Source organism: Eimeria tenella, genomic scaffold, assembly GCF_000499545.2.
Source record: "Eimeria tenella Houghton genomic scaffold, Eth_scaff161, whole genome shotgun sequence".
Classification (NCBI taxonomy): domain Eukaryota; phylum Apicomplexa; class Conoidasida; order Eucoccidiorida; family Eimeriidae; genus Eimeria; species Eimeria tenella.
In genome coordinates this window covers 1-14,024 of record NW_013541535.1, presented here as the reverse complement: position 1 = coordinate 14,024, position 14,024 = coordinate 1, and the positions used below count along the sequence as shown (strand labels likewise).

General features: G+C 43.7%; 3 protein-coding genes across 3 annotated transcripts; 2 read left to right on the top strand and 1 right to left on the bottom strand.

Moving 5' to 3' along the window:
• Nucleotides 1-384: 384 nt before the first annotated feature.
• On the bottom strand, nt 385-1,366 carry ETH_00008175 (uncharacterized protein; the record flags this gene model as incomplete). The annotated part of the gene is made up of 4 exons (XM_013373649.1): nt 385-550; nt 711-852; nt 1,010-1,054; nt 1,363-1,366. 4 exons carry the CDS (start codon nt 1,364-1,366, stop codon nt 385-387), a joined length of 357 nt encoding a protein of 118 aa, XP_013229103.1.
• Nucleotides 1,367-2,234: 868 nt separating this feature from the next.
• On the top strand, nt 2,235-4,800 carry ETH_00008170 (uncharacterized protein; the record flags this gene model as incomplete). The annotated part of the gene is made up of 7 exons (XM_013373648.1): nt 2,235-2,386; nt 2,750-2,946; nt 3,286-3,390; nt 3,580-3,679; nt 4,119-4,264; nt 4,472-4,551; nt 4,720-4,800. The coding sequence occupies 7 exons, from the start codon at nt 2,235-2,237 to the stop codon at nt 4,798-4,800; spliced, it is 861 nt and encodes a 286-aa protein (XP_013229102.1).
• Nucleotides 4,801-9,397: 4,597 nt separating this feature from the next.
• On the top strand, nt 9,398-12,059 carry ETH_00008165 (uncharacterized protein; the record flags this gene model as incomplete). Its single annotated transcript, XM_013373647.1, has 5 exons — nt 9,398-9,456; nt 9,683-9,737; nt 11,234-11,305; nt 11,595-11,662; nt 11,858-12,059. The coding sequence occupies 5 exons, from the start codon at nt 9,398-9,400 to the stop codon at nt 12,057-12,059; spliced, it is 456 nt and encodes a 151-aa protein (XP_013229101.1).
• Nucleotides 12,060-14,024: the final 1,965 nt, after the last annotated feature.

The window sequence follows — 14,024 nt, the reverse complement described above, 5'->3', positions numbered from 1 at the left end:
ACCTAAGGGCCCTACTGCGGAGTCCCTAAAGGGCTAGGGCCTAGGGTTTAGGGTTTAGACGTCTCGAGAGGCGAAGCAGGGTTTAGGGTTTAGGGTTTAGGGCTTAGGGTTTGCTGCAGGCTGGTTGAAGAAAATGAAAAGAGGCTGATGGATGATCTTTTTGCTGACTGCGACCAGCCAGACGGAACAGCAGCAGCAGCAGCAGCAACAGCAGCAGCAGCAGCAGCACAGGAGCGCAGCACGTCAGGAGCAGCGCAGAAGCTGCGGCGGCGACGCAGCAGCAGCAGCGGGGACACAGCAACGAAGCAGCAGCGAACGAGCAGCAGCAGCTAATCAACTGCAGCAGCAAAGCAGCAGCAGCAGCAAAGCAGCAGTAGCAGCACACTAACTTGCGAGGGTCTTTGCTGCCTTTGCTGCCAGTGCTGCTCGCTGTTTGCTTTCTGCTGCTGCTGCTGCTGCTGTTGCTGCTGCTGCTGCTGCTGTTCCGTCTGGCTGGTCGCAGTCAGCAAAAAGATCATCCATCAGCCTCTTTTCATTTTCTTCAACCAGCCTGCAGCAAACCCTAAGCCCTAAACCCTAAACCCTAAACCCTGCTTCGCCTCTCGAGACGTCTAAACCCTAAACCCTAGGCCCTAGCCCTTTAGGGACTCCGCAGTAGGGCCCTTAGGTCCCACACCCTAAACCCTAAACCCTAAACCCTAAACCCTCACTTTTGTCTCCTGAGGCGTTCAGAAATGGGGTCGCTGAGGGGAGTGTTTTCAGCAGCAAACCCCTTGGGTGTTGCTGCTCCAGCCTTTTTTCCTGCTGCTGCTGGTTTTGCTGCGGCTGCTGCGGGGGAAGCAGCAGGAGTTGCTGCAGCAGCAGCGCAGCAGCGACAGCAGCTGGGAGGCCTCTGGCAGCAGCACTTTGGCAGTTAGGGGTTTTAATCAATCAATTTAATTGATTTAATTAAATTATTCAATTTTAAATTGATTAAATTAACTAGTATTTATTTTCAAAAGCTTCCTACGCTCTTCGAGCTCATCAAGAAGATCTTCCCACGTCTCTGCGACCGCTGCAGCGACAAAGAGCAGCAGCAGCAGCAGCAGCAGCAGCAGCAGCAAAGAGGAAGTTAGCTCGAGGCAGCTGTCCGCAGGCAGAGGGGAGGAGGCTGGCTAAAAGCACTGAACAACCACGGGCAACAGCAGCAGCAGCAGCAGCAGCAGCACAGAGAGCAGCAACAGCAGGAGCTGGCGGGCTCGCCACATCGGCGCTGCTGCCAGCAGCAGCAGCAGCAGCAGCAGCAGCAGCGGCAGCAGCAGCAAGGCTTCTGAAAAGCTCTATGCAGTTGAAGCAAACGGCGAAGAAAAGGAAGAAACTCACCCATTTTTTCCGCCCGAACACGCGCTCGACGCTGCGGCTCCTGCTGCTGCTGTTGCTGCTGCTACTGCTGCTGCTGCTGCTCGACTCTTTAGGGGGCCTCACGCTGCCAGAACACAAATGGGAAATCCCAAATTTGAAATAAAACGAAAACGCGAAAAACGGCGGAGAGAATTCGGTGGGGCGCGAAACGGCAGCGGGCGAGCCTGTGAAACGCTGCTGCTGCTGCTGCTGTGCTGCTGCTGCTGCTGCTGTATGTCTGTCCTAGCTGGCCACTAAATGGCAAGTAGATTCCACTTGGCGAACTCGAAGTGTTTAGTTCGCGCGAGAAAAAGAACTCTTCTTTGCTGCTGCTCGGCCCGCAGCTTGCTGCTGCGCGCGCAGGCTTGCTGCTGCAGCATGCGGGGCTGGGGCCAGCCAGCGCTTCTTCGAGCCTTCGCAGCAGCTAGTTGTTCAAAAAAACAAATTGAAACAAATGAAATAACTGACTGAGGTCTGCGGCCAGCGGGGGTTTGTGAAAGCCACTCGCCGAGCTGTACAGACACCCCAGCTGCCTCACGCACCCTCCCGCCGCTGCAGCAACCTGCAGCACATTTTGGCCTTATTTTCTCGTTTTTCTTCCGATCTTCGAAATAAATAGATTTAATCTCTGTTTAATTCCTTGAATTCGCGGCAGGGGCCCCCGAGGCGCCTCCCGGCGCTCGCTGGGGGCTGTTTTGTCTAGGGCGGCTCGCGTTCAAGTTTCCTCAGCATCAGTTGCTACAGAATCCAGCGGGAAAAACGCGCCATAAATTGCATCTGCGGCTTATTTTTGAAGGGCGATTCGAATTTGGGAAGATCAGCGGGAAAGGAAAAGTACTTTTTGCGATTCAGCGATGGAGCTGCTGGTCCTGGACTACAAAATCGGCAGCTGGGTCCTCGTGCCCATTGTGCTGCTCGTGCTGCTCTGCACTTTGCTGCGGCAGAAACTGATGGAAACTTCTGCAAAAACAGACACCCAGCCCGACATGGAGGAGCAGTTCGTCTCGTGAGTGCAGCAGCAGCAGCAGCAGCAGCAGCAACAGATAGTGCGCGGCAGCCAACAGCAGCAGATAGTGTGCAGCGGCAGCAGCAGCAGATAATGTGCAGCCCCAGCAGTAGCAGATGATGGGCAGCAGCAGCAAGCAGCAGGTAGTGTACCGCAGTAGCAGCAGATAATTTCAGCAGCAACAGCAGCAGAGAGCAGCAATAGCAGTGCGCAGCATGAGCAGTGTGCAGCAGCAGCGGCAGCAGCTAACGTGCAGCAGCAGTAGTACCCTCAGCTGCTGCAGCAGCTGCTGCAGTTGCTGCTGCAGCAGGTGTTGCAGCTGGTGTGCTGGGTGTGGGGTGCTGCGGTGTCTGTACACCTCAGCTCGGTGGTGCTGCGCTCGCAGCTGCTGCGGAGTGCCGGACTTTTCATTTTATTTCCCCGATCTTTTTACTGTCGGCAGCAGCAATTAATAAAAGCCAGGGGAGAGCAGCAGCAGCAGCAGCAGCAGCAGCTGGGGCTGCTGTGGCTCGCCCCCGAGAGCTCAGCTGTACGTACACTCGAAAACTTCGCCAAACAAGGTCCGCCTTTTCTTTCCAAATTCTTTTTTTAATTTTAAATTAAATTTATTAATTTATTCATTTATTATTGTTTGTTTATTTGTTTATTATTTATTCTTTATATCTATTTTCATTTTATTTTGTTTTGTTTTTTATTTTCCCGTTTTGCTTCTTTGCTGCTGCGGCGCGGTGTCTTCCTGCTGCTCTTCAACTGACTTCTCTCTTATTATTTATCATTATTTATTTATCTATTTTATTTATGTATTCATTTATTTAATTTTGTTTGTTCATTTAATTTAATTTTATTTATTTGTTTGTTTATTCATTTATTTATTTTTATTTTTTATTTTTTGTTTTTAGACCCCACGGCGGCGTTTGCGGCGGTGAAGAGCCAACTGGCTTTTGTGCTTCTGCAGGGCGGAATGGCATATTTAATAAACACTTTCTTTTCGGGCTTCGTTGTCGGTGAGGGTTTAGGGTTTAGGGTTTAGGGTTTGGGGTTTAGGGTTTGGGGTTTAGGATTTAGGGGGCTGCTGCAGCCGTGGGGCGCAGCGAGCAGCTATCGAGCTGGCCCTTCGCCAGCAGCAGCAGCAGCAGCAGCAACAGCAGCAGCAGCAACAGCAGCAGCAGCAGCAAAACTTGTGTTTGCTGCAGCAAAAACCCCCTTCAGTCTTCCTTACAAATTCAAGGCGATGCTGCAGCGGGGAGTTGAAGTGCCTTTGCTGGACGTCACTTATGTGTCTTCTTTGTCTTGGTAAATAAATAAATAAATAAATAAATTTAATTAATTAATTAATTAATTAAATTAATTAAGTTGATTTGATTCATTTAATTGATTTAATTAATTGTTGCAAATGGTATTTCTCGAAATTTGCACAAATGGCGTGCTGCTGCTGCTTCAGCTGCTGCTGCTGCTGCTGCTGCTGCTGGGGTCTTCTCCTTCAATTTATTTATTTATTTTTATTATTTTATTTGTTATTTTATTTATGTTTACTATTTTATTTGTTATTTTATTTATTTTAAGTAATTAACTTATTATAATTAATCAATTAATTTTTATTTGTTTATACTTCATTTATTTATTTGTTTTATTTATCTGTTGGCTCAAGCCCTAAACCCGCGACTTGCTGCAGCTGGCCGGGCGCCCCAAACCCTAAACCCTAAACCCTAAACCCTCGCGTGTGCGGCTGCAGGTACTTCCTGGTGATGCTGAGCGTGGGGGGGGTTTATTTTTTGATAAATGAAATTATGAGAACTCCAGAGTCTTCGAAGCAAACCCTGATTGACGAAAACCCCACGGCCAACCTCCAGGCGGTCTTGGGGCTGCCTCCTGGCGGCCGTGAGGTTTAGGGTTTAGGGTTTAGGGTTTGGGGCTGGGGGCTTGGGAAGAGGGTTTAGGGTTTGGGGCTTGCAGTTCAGGGCCTGCGGTCTGCGGCGTGCTGCGCAGGGGGCTGGGGTTTGGGTCCGCGAGACCCACAGCTTAGGGTTTAGGGTTTAGGGTTTAGGGTTTAGGGTTTAGGGTTTAGGGTTTGTGTTGCTGATGCAGCGGCGGCCCTGATGCCGGCCATGGGGGCCCCGGAGCCAAAAAAGCTTTTCAAGCAAGAAAGAGACGCCCTCCAAATTGTTGTACGCTTCTGCTGCTGCTGCTGCTGTTGCTGCTGCTGCTGCTGCTGCGCGAAAAGAGCTGTTTTGTCATTTCTCTGTGCAGCCTTTCGCAATAAATTCATTATCATTATTTAAATTAATTTTTATGTATTTATTTATGTGTTTATTTATTTATTTATTTGTGTGCAGCAACCGACAGACACAATGCTGCAGATGCCTCTTCGGCTGCTGCAGCAGTGGCAGCCAAACGGAGGAAGCAGCAGCTTTTAAAAAACTTTATTTATTTATTTATTTATTTATTTATTTATTTGTGTATTAGTTGTAGTTGAGTGTTTAGGGTTTACTGGTGTTTGGCGGTTAGAGAAGACCCTAAACCCTAGGGTTTGGAGCCAAACCCACAGCAGCGCTGCAAACCCTAAACCCTAAACCCTAGCCAGCTGGAGAGCCCGCTGCCGGGTGCTGCAGCGGCCTGTAGAGTGTAGGCTATCCTTCTAACTAGGGCTTAGGGTTTAGGATTTCAGGGTTTAGGGTTTAGGGTTTAGCCTTTACGGTTAGGGTTTAGGGTTTAGGGTTTTGACAAAATGCAATTAAAGGTAATAAAGCACTTCATCAAATGCAAACTCTTCTTAAATTAATTCTAATGACAGTAAAAACGCAAAGGAAAAATGCAAAATTATAAAATGCAAAAGCCTTTTCTGGAAAAGAATGGAAATATCATTTACAGGAAGCTGAGACTGCAACAGCAGCAGCAGCTGCTGCTGCAACTGCTGCTGCTGCAGCAGATTAGAAGGGGTGAAGAAAAGGAGTCTATCTTGCTTTTTGTTCTTTGGATTTGGCATTTGTCTTTTATCTATTTGTTTTTACTTTTTAATTTTAGATATGCAACGCCGGAGAGAAGATGTCTTTATTAATTTTATTTATTTTAAATTCAAAACCGCGAATTTTGAGCTGCATTATAAGGCCCATTAACATATTTGCTGCTGCTGTTGCTGCTGCTGCTGCTGCCGGGAGTGTGGGGGCTGTGTCTTGGCGTGTCTATCGCTCGATGTCTTTATTGAATTCTTTTTAGTTTATTTGAATTAAATTTAAATTTTTATTTTTTAATTATTTTTATTTTCTTTTTGAATTCCTCCCAAGTCCCGAGACGCTCGCGGGCGGCGCAGGCGACCCGCAGGGCCCAGCGGTCTGGAAATGGGCATTAATTTGAGATTATTCGTTTGAATTGAATTAAAATGAATTAAATTGAATTAAAATGGATAAAATTCAAATAAAGAAATCCATTTAATCTGTTAAATATGCGCTTCTGCTTTCTTTCGCCTCTTTTCGCGGCGGGGGGGTGGCGCGTGGACCAATGGTCCGGCGCGCGCGCTGGGTGCAAAATGGCCGGAAAAGCGCGGAAAAGAAGTTTCAAAAGGTGTAAAAGCATTTTAATTTGCTTTTAAATATTAAATGAGTTTAAACTGGCGAAAAAAGGGGAAAAATGGCGCAGTTTTGGCCACGAACCACCGCGGGCGCCGCTGGCACTTCGCCACACACGCCGCGGCAACACAACAACGCCCTGCGGTGTCTGTACACCGCAGGAGCGGGCTTGGCATCAAGAGAGTTCTTCGCAGTTATTTTTGGCATTAGAATTCTTTTCAAATTAAATCTTTTGCAGAAATAAACACTTGGCGTTTTCCGGGAGTTTCTGCTGCGTTGGGCGCGCGTTTCCTTTTGGACGGAGCTGTACATACACCTCAGCGCACCGCAGCGCGCCGCTCCGCCGCAAACAAGAAAACCTTTCTTTCTTCATTCTTTTTATTCTTTTTCCAATTCCAAAATGCAAAACTCTTCCTTTTTGGATTTCGAGAAACATGTGCAGCCCAAAACCTCCGCGGGTCCTCGCAGGAGAAGAGATTTCCAACGGCGATTATCGCCCGGAGGCCGTCCGGTAATTCTTTGAACTTTTGGACTTTTTTCTCCTCTTTTTCGACTTTTTTCTTCTTTTTGCCTTCCATTTTGTTCTCATTTTCCTTTTCTGCATCTAAATGATCCATTTTGTCCATTGATTTGCCTTTTTAAACCCCAGAAGTCGCCTTTTCGCCGCTGAACGGAAACGCCCTTGCCAGCTCCTCTTTGTCGTTTTATCTCTTGGACTCAATTAAAATGTTTAATTCGACAAGTTTTATTATTTCGTCTTTTTATTGTCCAGTTTACTTCATTTATTTCATTAATTAATTCATTTGATTCATTTAATTCATTTATTCATTTAATTCATTTTTCAATATATTTCGTTTTGTTTATTTCACTTGTTTTTGTTTTTTCGTTTTCGCGCAGGAGAGCCCAGAGGAAGAGTTGAACTGGAGAACTGACTTGGTAAAACTAATTAATTAATTTCCTTTATTAATTGATTAATTAATTAGTTAATTTAATTAATTAGTTGATTGTTTAAGTACTTAGTTTATTGGTTATTTTAAATTCAAAAACATTTAGGCAATGCTGCAGCAGCGGGAGTTTGCTGCCAAGTGCTGCTGCTGCTGCTGCTGCTGCTGCGCTGCTTGCTCCGTCTTTCAGTTTCCAACTAAGGCCGCTTAAATAAATTTAACTAAATGAATTAAATTGAATTAACACAATTAATATTATTAATTACAATCAATTGTCATTTATCCTTTATTATTATTTATTACTAGAAGTGGAGAATTAACACGCCGAATATCTTTGCTGCTGCTGCTGTTGCTACTGCTGCTGCTGCTGCTGGTGCTGCTGCAGCGTTCGTACTGGTGGCCTGTGTGTCTGTCGTCTTCGCTGCTGCCTCTATCTCCGAGCAGCAGCAGCAGCAGCAGCAGCGGCAGCAGCAGCAGCAGCAGCAGCTGCAAGACGCTGCGGCTGCTGGGGGCCCCGCTGCTGCTGTACAGACACCCCAGCGGCCAGCCCGTTTGCCTCAGCGACATTTGCGCCCACAAATGCAAAAGACTTTCTTTGGCTTTTTTCCTCAACGGCAGGCGAGTTATTTTTTATTTTAATTAATTAATTAATTTAATTTAATTAATTTGGTTTTTGGTTTTTGTTTTGTTTGCTAGTTCACGCTTGTTGCGACTCTGGCTTTTTTCGTTTTTGAGCTTTGAAGGCAAAAATTTAATTTAATTCATTTTATTTAATTTATATAATTTATTTAGTTTAATTTAACTAATTTAATTTAATTTTAATTAATTACATCGGTTTAATTTAATTTGATTAATTGATTCTTTTGCTGCTTTTTGCCTTTCTAATTTTTTAGTTTTGAGGGGAGGCCTGCTGAGGAATGCATTTAATGAAAGTTTATTTTATTTGCTTTTATTTGCTTTTATTTGTTTATTTGTTTATTTGTTTGTTTGTTTTATTTCTTTATTTGTTTATTTATTTGTTTATTTGTTTGTTTATTTATTTGTTTGTTTATCTTATTCATTCATTTGTTTGTTATTTTATTTATATTATTCACTTACGTGTTTTATTATTTTGCGTGTTCTGTTTATTTTTATTTTACGTATTCATTTGTCCGCTTTATTTTATTCATTTTATTATTTATATATTTATTATTTAATCTAATTATTTATTTATTTATTTGTCTGTTTATTTTAGTTTCTGTCTTGTTTTTATTTGAAGAGTATTCGCTGCCGCTTATCTGCTGCTGAGTTGTTGGATGGGTTTTGCTGCTGTTGCTTCTGCCGCTGCTGCTGCTGCTGCTGTTCTTGCTGCTGCTGTTGCTGCTGCTGCTGGACGGTCCTTTTTATTTCGAGTTCACCTTATCTCTCTTCTCTAATTCAACGACACTTTTAATTGACTCTCTTTGCTGCTGCTGCTGCCGTTGCTGCTGCTGCGCTACACAGATTCGAGTGCTTTTGTCGCTGCTGCTGCACCGAAGCAGCAAACCGAAAAAGTACATTTGCCAGCAGCAGCGGCAGCAGCAGCAGCAGCAGCAGCAGCAGTGGCAGCAGCGGAGAAGACTTGGGAAAGCCGCAGGAACCGGAGGCATCTGCAACAGCAGCAGCAGCAGCAGCAGCAGCAGCAGCAGCAGGACCAGTGGCTGCACAAGAATTCCCTTGTATAGATAATCAAGGATTTGTCTGGGTTTGGCTAGGTCTGTTGTTGCTGTTGCTGTTGTTGCTGCTGTTGCTGTTGCTGCTGTTGCTGCTGCTGCCGTTGCTGCTGCTGCTATTGCTGCTGCTGCTATTGCTGCTGCTGCTAGTGCTGCAACTGTTGCTGCTGCTACTGTTACTGCTTCTCCTGCTGGCCACTGTCCCTGCTATTGCTACTGCTGCTACTTCTGTCGCTGCTGCTGCTGCTGTTGCTGCTGCTGCTGCTGCTGCAGCTGCTGCTGCAGCTGCTGCAGCTGCTGCTGCAGCAGCAGCTGCTGCTGCTGCTGCAGCTGCTGCTGCTGCTGCTGGCAGAGCGCGTCCTGCGCTGCATTTCTATGGATGGCGTTTCTTGCCTTCAGCAGCAGCTGGCGGATACTAATTAATATAATTTATTTATTTATTTATTTATTTATTTATTTGTTTTAAAAGGATCTAAAGAACTGGCAAAGAGCTGCTCTCCCCCGACTCTGAGGCTGCCGCGGCGGAAGAGCAGCAAAGAGGAATCTGCTGCAGTTCTTTGCGAAGCAGAGGCCCCATTAATAGTGAGAATTAATTAAATTAATTAAATAAATAATTAAATTAATCAGTTCAATTAAATTAATTTGTTTGTTTTGTTTTGCTGCTGTTTGGCTTTTAATTCGGGCTTTCGGGGGGTGTGGCTTCGAAGCGCTGTGCTGCGCTGCTTGAGGGTTTAGGGTTTATGGCTTAGGGTTTAGGGTTTAGGGTTTGGGGTTTAGGGTTTAGGGTTTAGGGTTTAGGGTGTGTGGCTGCAGATGGAGTGGCTGGTCAGCTCTTCACACTTGACGTCAGCAGGGGGCGTTCCCTTTACCAGGTTAGCTCTTTAGGGTTTAGGGTTTAGGGTTTAGGGTATAAAGTTTAGGGTTTAGGGTTTAGGGTTAAGATTTTTAGCTGTCTGGCGGCTCCTCTCCCACTTCAACAGCCCCTCTATTCACAACTTTCATTATTATTGTTATTTATCCATTTATTTTTTATTTCACTTATTTGTTCACTTTTATTTATTTATTTATTTATTTATTTATTATTTAATTTCACCTTAGGCCCTACCTCCAGGGATGTCCTATAACGCTGCAGCGGGAGAGAGAAGATGTGGAGGTAAAATAAATTAAATAAATAAATGAATAAATAAATAGATGAATAAAAGTAATTAATCAATTTGTTTTAATCAATTGATTAGATAATTAATATCAATGAAAGTGTGCGAGAGTTGGGTATTGAGAGGCAGCAGCAGCAGGAGCAAGAGCAGCAGCAGCAGCAACAACAGCAGCAGAGGTACCAGCAGCAGCAGCAGCAGCAGTAGCAGCAGCAGTTTGATTTTTTCGCCAAATCTACCTGTTCTGCGATCAAACTACTTGCCATTTTCTCCATTTTCATTAGTTAATTGATTTATTCATTTAATTAATTAATTAATTAATTAATTAATTTATTATTTGTTTTCAGACTCGATTTTTGCCTCCCTGCTGCTGCCTTTTCAACTTTCGCTCTCCGCGGGGAACCGAAAGGCAGATTATAATTCATGTTCTTCCTTTAGGTAAATAATAAATAAATAAATAAAATGATAAATAATAAATGAATAAATAATTAAAATTAATTAAATGGATGGGAGAGTTGAGAGGTTTTGCGGCGTTTTGCTGTTTTGCTGCGCGGCTGCGCTGCAGCAGCAGCAGCAGCAGCAGCAGCAGCGCACTTTTGCTGCTGCCGATTTTATTTAAAGCTCTTTTAATTATTTCTCTTTTATTTTCAATTTATAAATTACTTTTATTCATTGTTTTATTGTTATTAATTCTTTCAAACTCTTATTTTCTCTTCCCAGTGCTAGCGACTTGCTGCTGCTGCTGCTGCTGCTGCTGCTGCAGTTTTGTGGTTGCAGTTTCGCTGCTACAGTTCCTGCCGCTGCTGCTCTGTTGCTTCTGCTCTTTTGCTGCTCCTGTTGCTGTGCTACTGCTGCTGCTGCAGCTGCAGCTGCTGCTCTGTTGCTGCTGCTGCTGCTTCCTCGAGGACTCTGCTGCTGCTACAGCGTCGGCTTTGGCTGCAGCAGCAGCTGCTGCTCCACCAGCAGCTGCTAGTTCATGCTCTTTGCTGCTGCTGCTGCTTTTGCTGCTGCTGCTGCTGCTGCTGCTGCTTAGGCCCTCGGAAAAGCCTTCTTTTGTTTTCTGTTTATTCTCCCGTTTCTTTTTTTTCTTTTTTTAATTTCAAAAACTCCAACGGAATTAACTCCGACCTCTTCTTGCTGAAACAGGTAAACTTACTGTTCATTTATTTATTTATTTTGTATTATTTATCATTTATTGTTTATTTGTTTATTTATCTGTTAATCTATTATTATTTTTCTCTTATTTTCTATTTACTGCATTTGTCTGTTTATTTATTGGTACTTTTTACTTATTTGATTTTTCAATTATTTGTCTTCTGTTTATTTTCTTCCAATTAATTATTTTATTTTTTGTCCATTTATTGCTTTTCCATTTGATTATTTAATATCATTCATTTTTCATTCATTTAATTGTTTGTTTGTCCATTTATTTATTTATTTATTTATTTATTTATTTATTTATTATTTATCTATTTTTATTTCTTATTTTTGATTTTAGGATTTGCTGGAGTTGAAGGGCCAGCAGCAAATCATCAAAGAAGGCGGAGACAGAAGAGAACTGCATGCACTTGTAATTAAAAAATAAATAAATAATAATAAATAAATAAATAAATCAATCAATTTAATTGATTAAATTAAATTGAATTAGTTAAATTAATTTAAATAAATAAATGGTTCTTTATTAGAAAATGAATATTTCATTTCCCGACTTGATTTGACAAAGACCAAAACTCTAATTAATTAATTAAATTAATTTAATGACGTATTTTATTTATTTATTATTTGTTATTTATTATTTATTTATCATTTATTTATGATTATCTATTTATTATTTGTTGTTGTTTATTTTTCATTTTTAGGACTCTGTGGCCCGGCGAGTTCGGCGGTGGTGCAGCAAAGCCTTTACAGACAAAATTTGGTGGGGGGGGTAAGTTTTATTTTTGGAGTTTATTTTATTTATTTTAATTATTTATTTTAATTACCTATTTTATTTTAATTATTTATTTTATTTATTTTGTTTGGTTCCACGTGGAGCTGCTTCCGCTGCTGCTGCTGCACTTGCTGAAAAGCGGAAACGCTCTTTTAGGGTTTAGGGTTTAGGGTTTAGGGTTTGAGTGTTCAGCTGGGACGGCCAGTTGACGGCTGCAGATCTTTCTTCTCTTTGCGACGAAGCAACAGAAAACGATTTGGATTTAAGGAGACAAACAGGTAAGCAGCAGCAGCAGCAGCAACGGCAGCAGCAGCAGCAAGGGCAGCCGCTAGAGCAGCAGAAGCAGCAGCAGCAGCACGAGCAGAAACAATTAGAGCAGAAGCAGCAGGAATAGAACAACAGAACCAGCGGAAGGAGATATTTCAGCAGCAGAACTGAGCAGCAGTAGTAGCAGCAGCAGTAGTAGTAGCAGCAGCAACAGCTGCTGCTGCAGCAGCAGCAGCAGCTGCTGCTGCAGGAGCATAAGTTTGCGTGTTTATGTATATGCCTGCTGCTGCTTATCTTACAGGCAGGAGCAGTAGCAGCTGCTGGGTTTCGGGCATGTTTGATGGCAGCAGCAGCAGCAGCAGCAGCAGCAGCAGCAGCTGCAGCAGCGTTGTGTCTGCGATACACACTGCAGCAGCAGCTGCTGTTGCTGTCACTGCTGCTGCCTTCGGCCTCCTCATTATTACCGGGGCCATTTGCAGACATGCACATTACATGTAAATATATGCAGCAGCAGCAGCAGCAGCAGCAACTGCAGCAGCAGCTGCAGTTGCTGCAGCAGCAGCAGCAGCAGTTGCTGCTGCCTTTTCAATTTTGTTTTCTCTGCCAAGGAGCGGAAGCAAAGAATACAAAGTGGATACAAAACTCAAAACTCGAGAAGCATGGAATCGAGTTACACTCCCTTTTAGGGTTTATTGAACTTATGAACTCCCTTTTAGGGTTTATTGGCCTTGTGATGTTAAAGCCCCTTTAAGGGTTGCTTGAACTAATAGAACTAAAGCCCCTTAAGCACTCCTGCTGCAGCGCTACTTCGCGCTGCTGCAGCTGCAGCAGCAGCAGCAACAGCAGCTTCACTGGAGGCATAAGTCAAGATAGCTTTTAGGTCTTTTTGTGGTTTTGCAACAAAAGACGAGTTGGGGAATTAGAAAAAGATGGGAAATGATTAAAAGTTTCGAAAAGAATTAAAAAGAGCCTTTTTGGGCTGTCTGCATGCAAAAGAGAGAAAGCATTTTTTTTTGAACCGGAAATCTGCAAATTCAGAAAGGGAGGAATTTGCGGATCTGAGGTGGAAATTTGCGGGAAAAAGAAGAAAAATAAATCATTTTAATTAAATTAAATGTTTTATTCAACTCCAAATGCTTTATTTTAAAGTTTTACTTTCTTTTTCGGCCACCGAGTTCACCGCTGCGCGGATTTCAGTCAGGTGTACAGACACCTCGGCGAAGCTGGCGATGTGGACTTTAAAGTTGCGGAAAATCGCAAATCAAAATTTGAAAAGCTTTTAATTTAATTATTTTAATTAATTTAAACACTTTAGAGCACGTTAAAGTCCTTTTTCTGGCTATGACTGCGCGAAACCGACAGGAATTTCGCCATGCCGGGTTTCACCGCAGGAAGGCTGAGACGCTTAATCTGGAGGTTTACACGGAAAAATCCGGGTTTAATTAAATAAAAAAAGAAATAAAAAATAAACAAATAGTAAATAAATAATAAATAAATAATAAAATGAATTCTCTGGAATTAATTCGCTCGGCAAACATCGAGGGGCCCTGCGCGGATAATTTGGGGTGTACAGACACCAGAAGATGAAGGCTTGCGCCTTCTAGCGACTGGAACTGAATTTCTTTCTTTTAATTTCTTCTCTTTTTATTTCATTTATTGTTTCATTTGTTTCATTATATTTAACTCTTCTTCTCGTTTGCTTCCTGCTGCTGCTGCTGCCGCCGCAGCAGCACAGCAGCAGCAGCAGCAGCAGCAGCAGCGCTGATTAGCGTTTCATTACGCCTCTCTTGTTTGCCTTCTTCTTATCCCCACTAGCTGGTTTCTGTCCCTCATCTTAGCCCGCGCAAACCCTAAACCCTAGACCCTAGCCCCAACCCCTAAACCCTGCTGCTGCTGCTCCCTGCACATTTCTTACCTCCAGCTTCTTCATTATGGGGCCCTAAAGCCTCTGCAGCTTTTCCCAAACCCCAAATGGCAGCAGCAGCAGCAGCAGGAGGCCCCCAGAGGCCCCCCGGGGGGCCCCCAGCCATTCCAGTATCCTCGGGGGCCCCCCCCAAGCAGCAGCCCCCAGGGGCCCCCCTGGGGGCCCCCC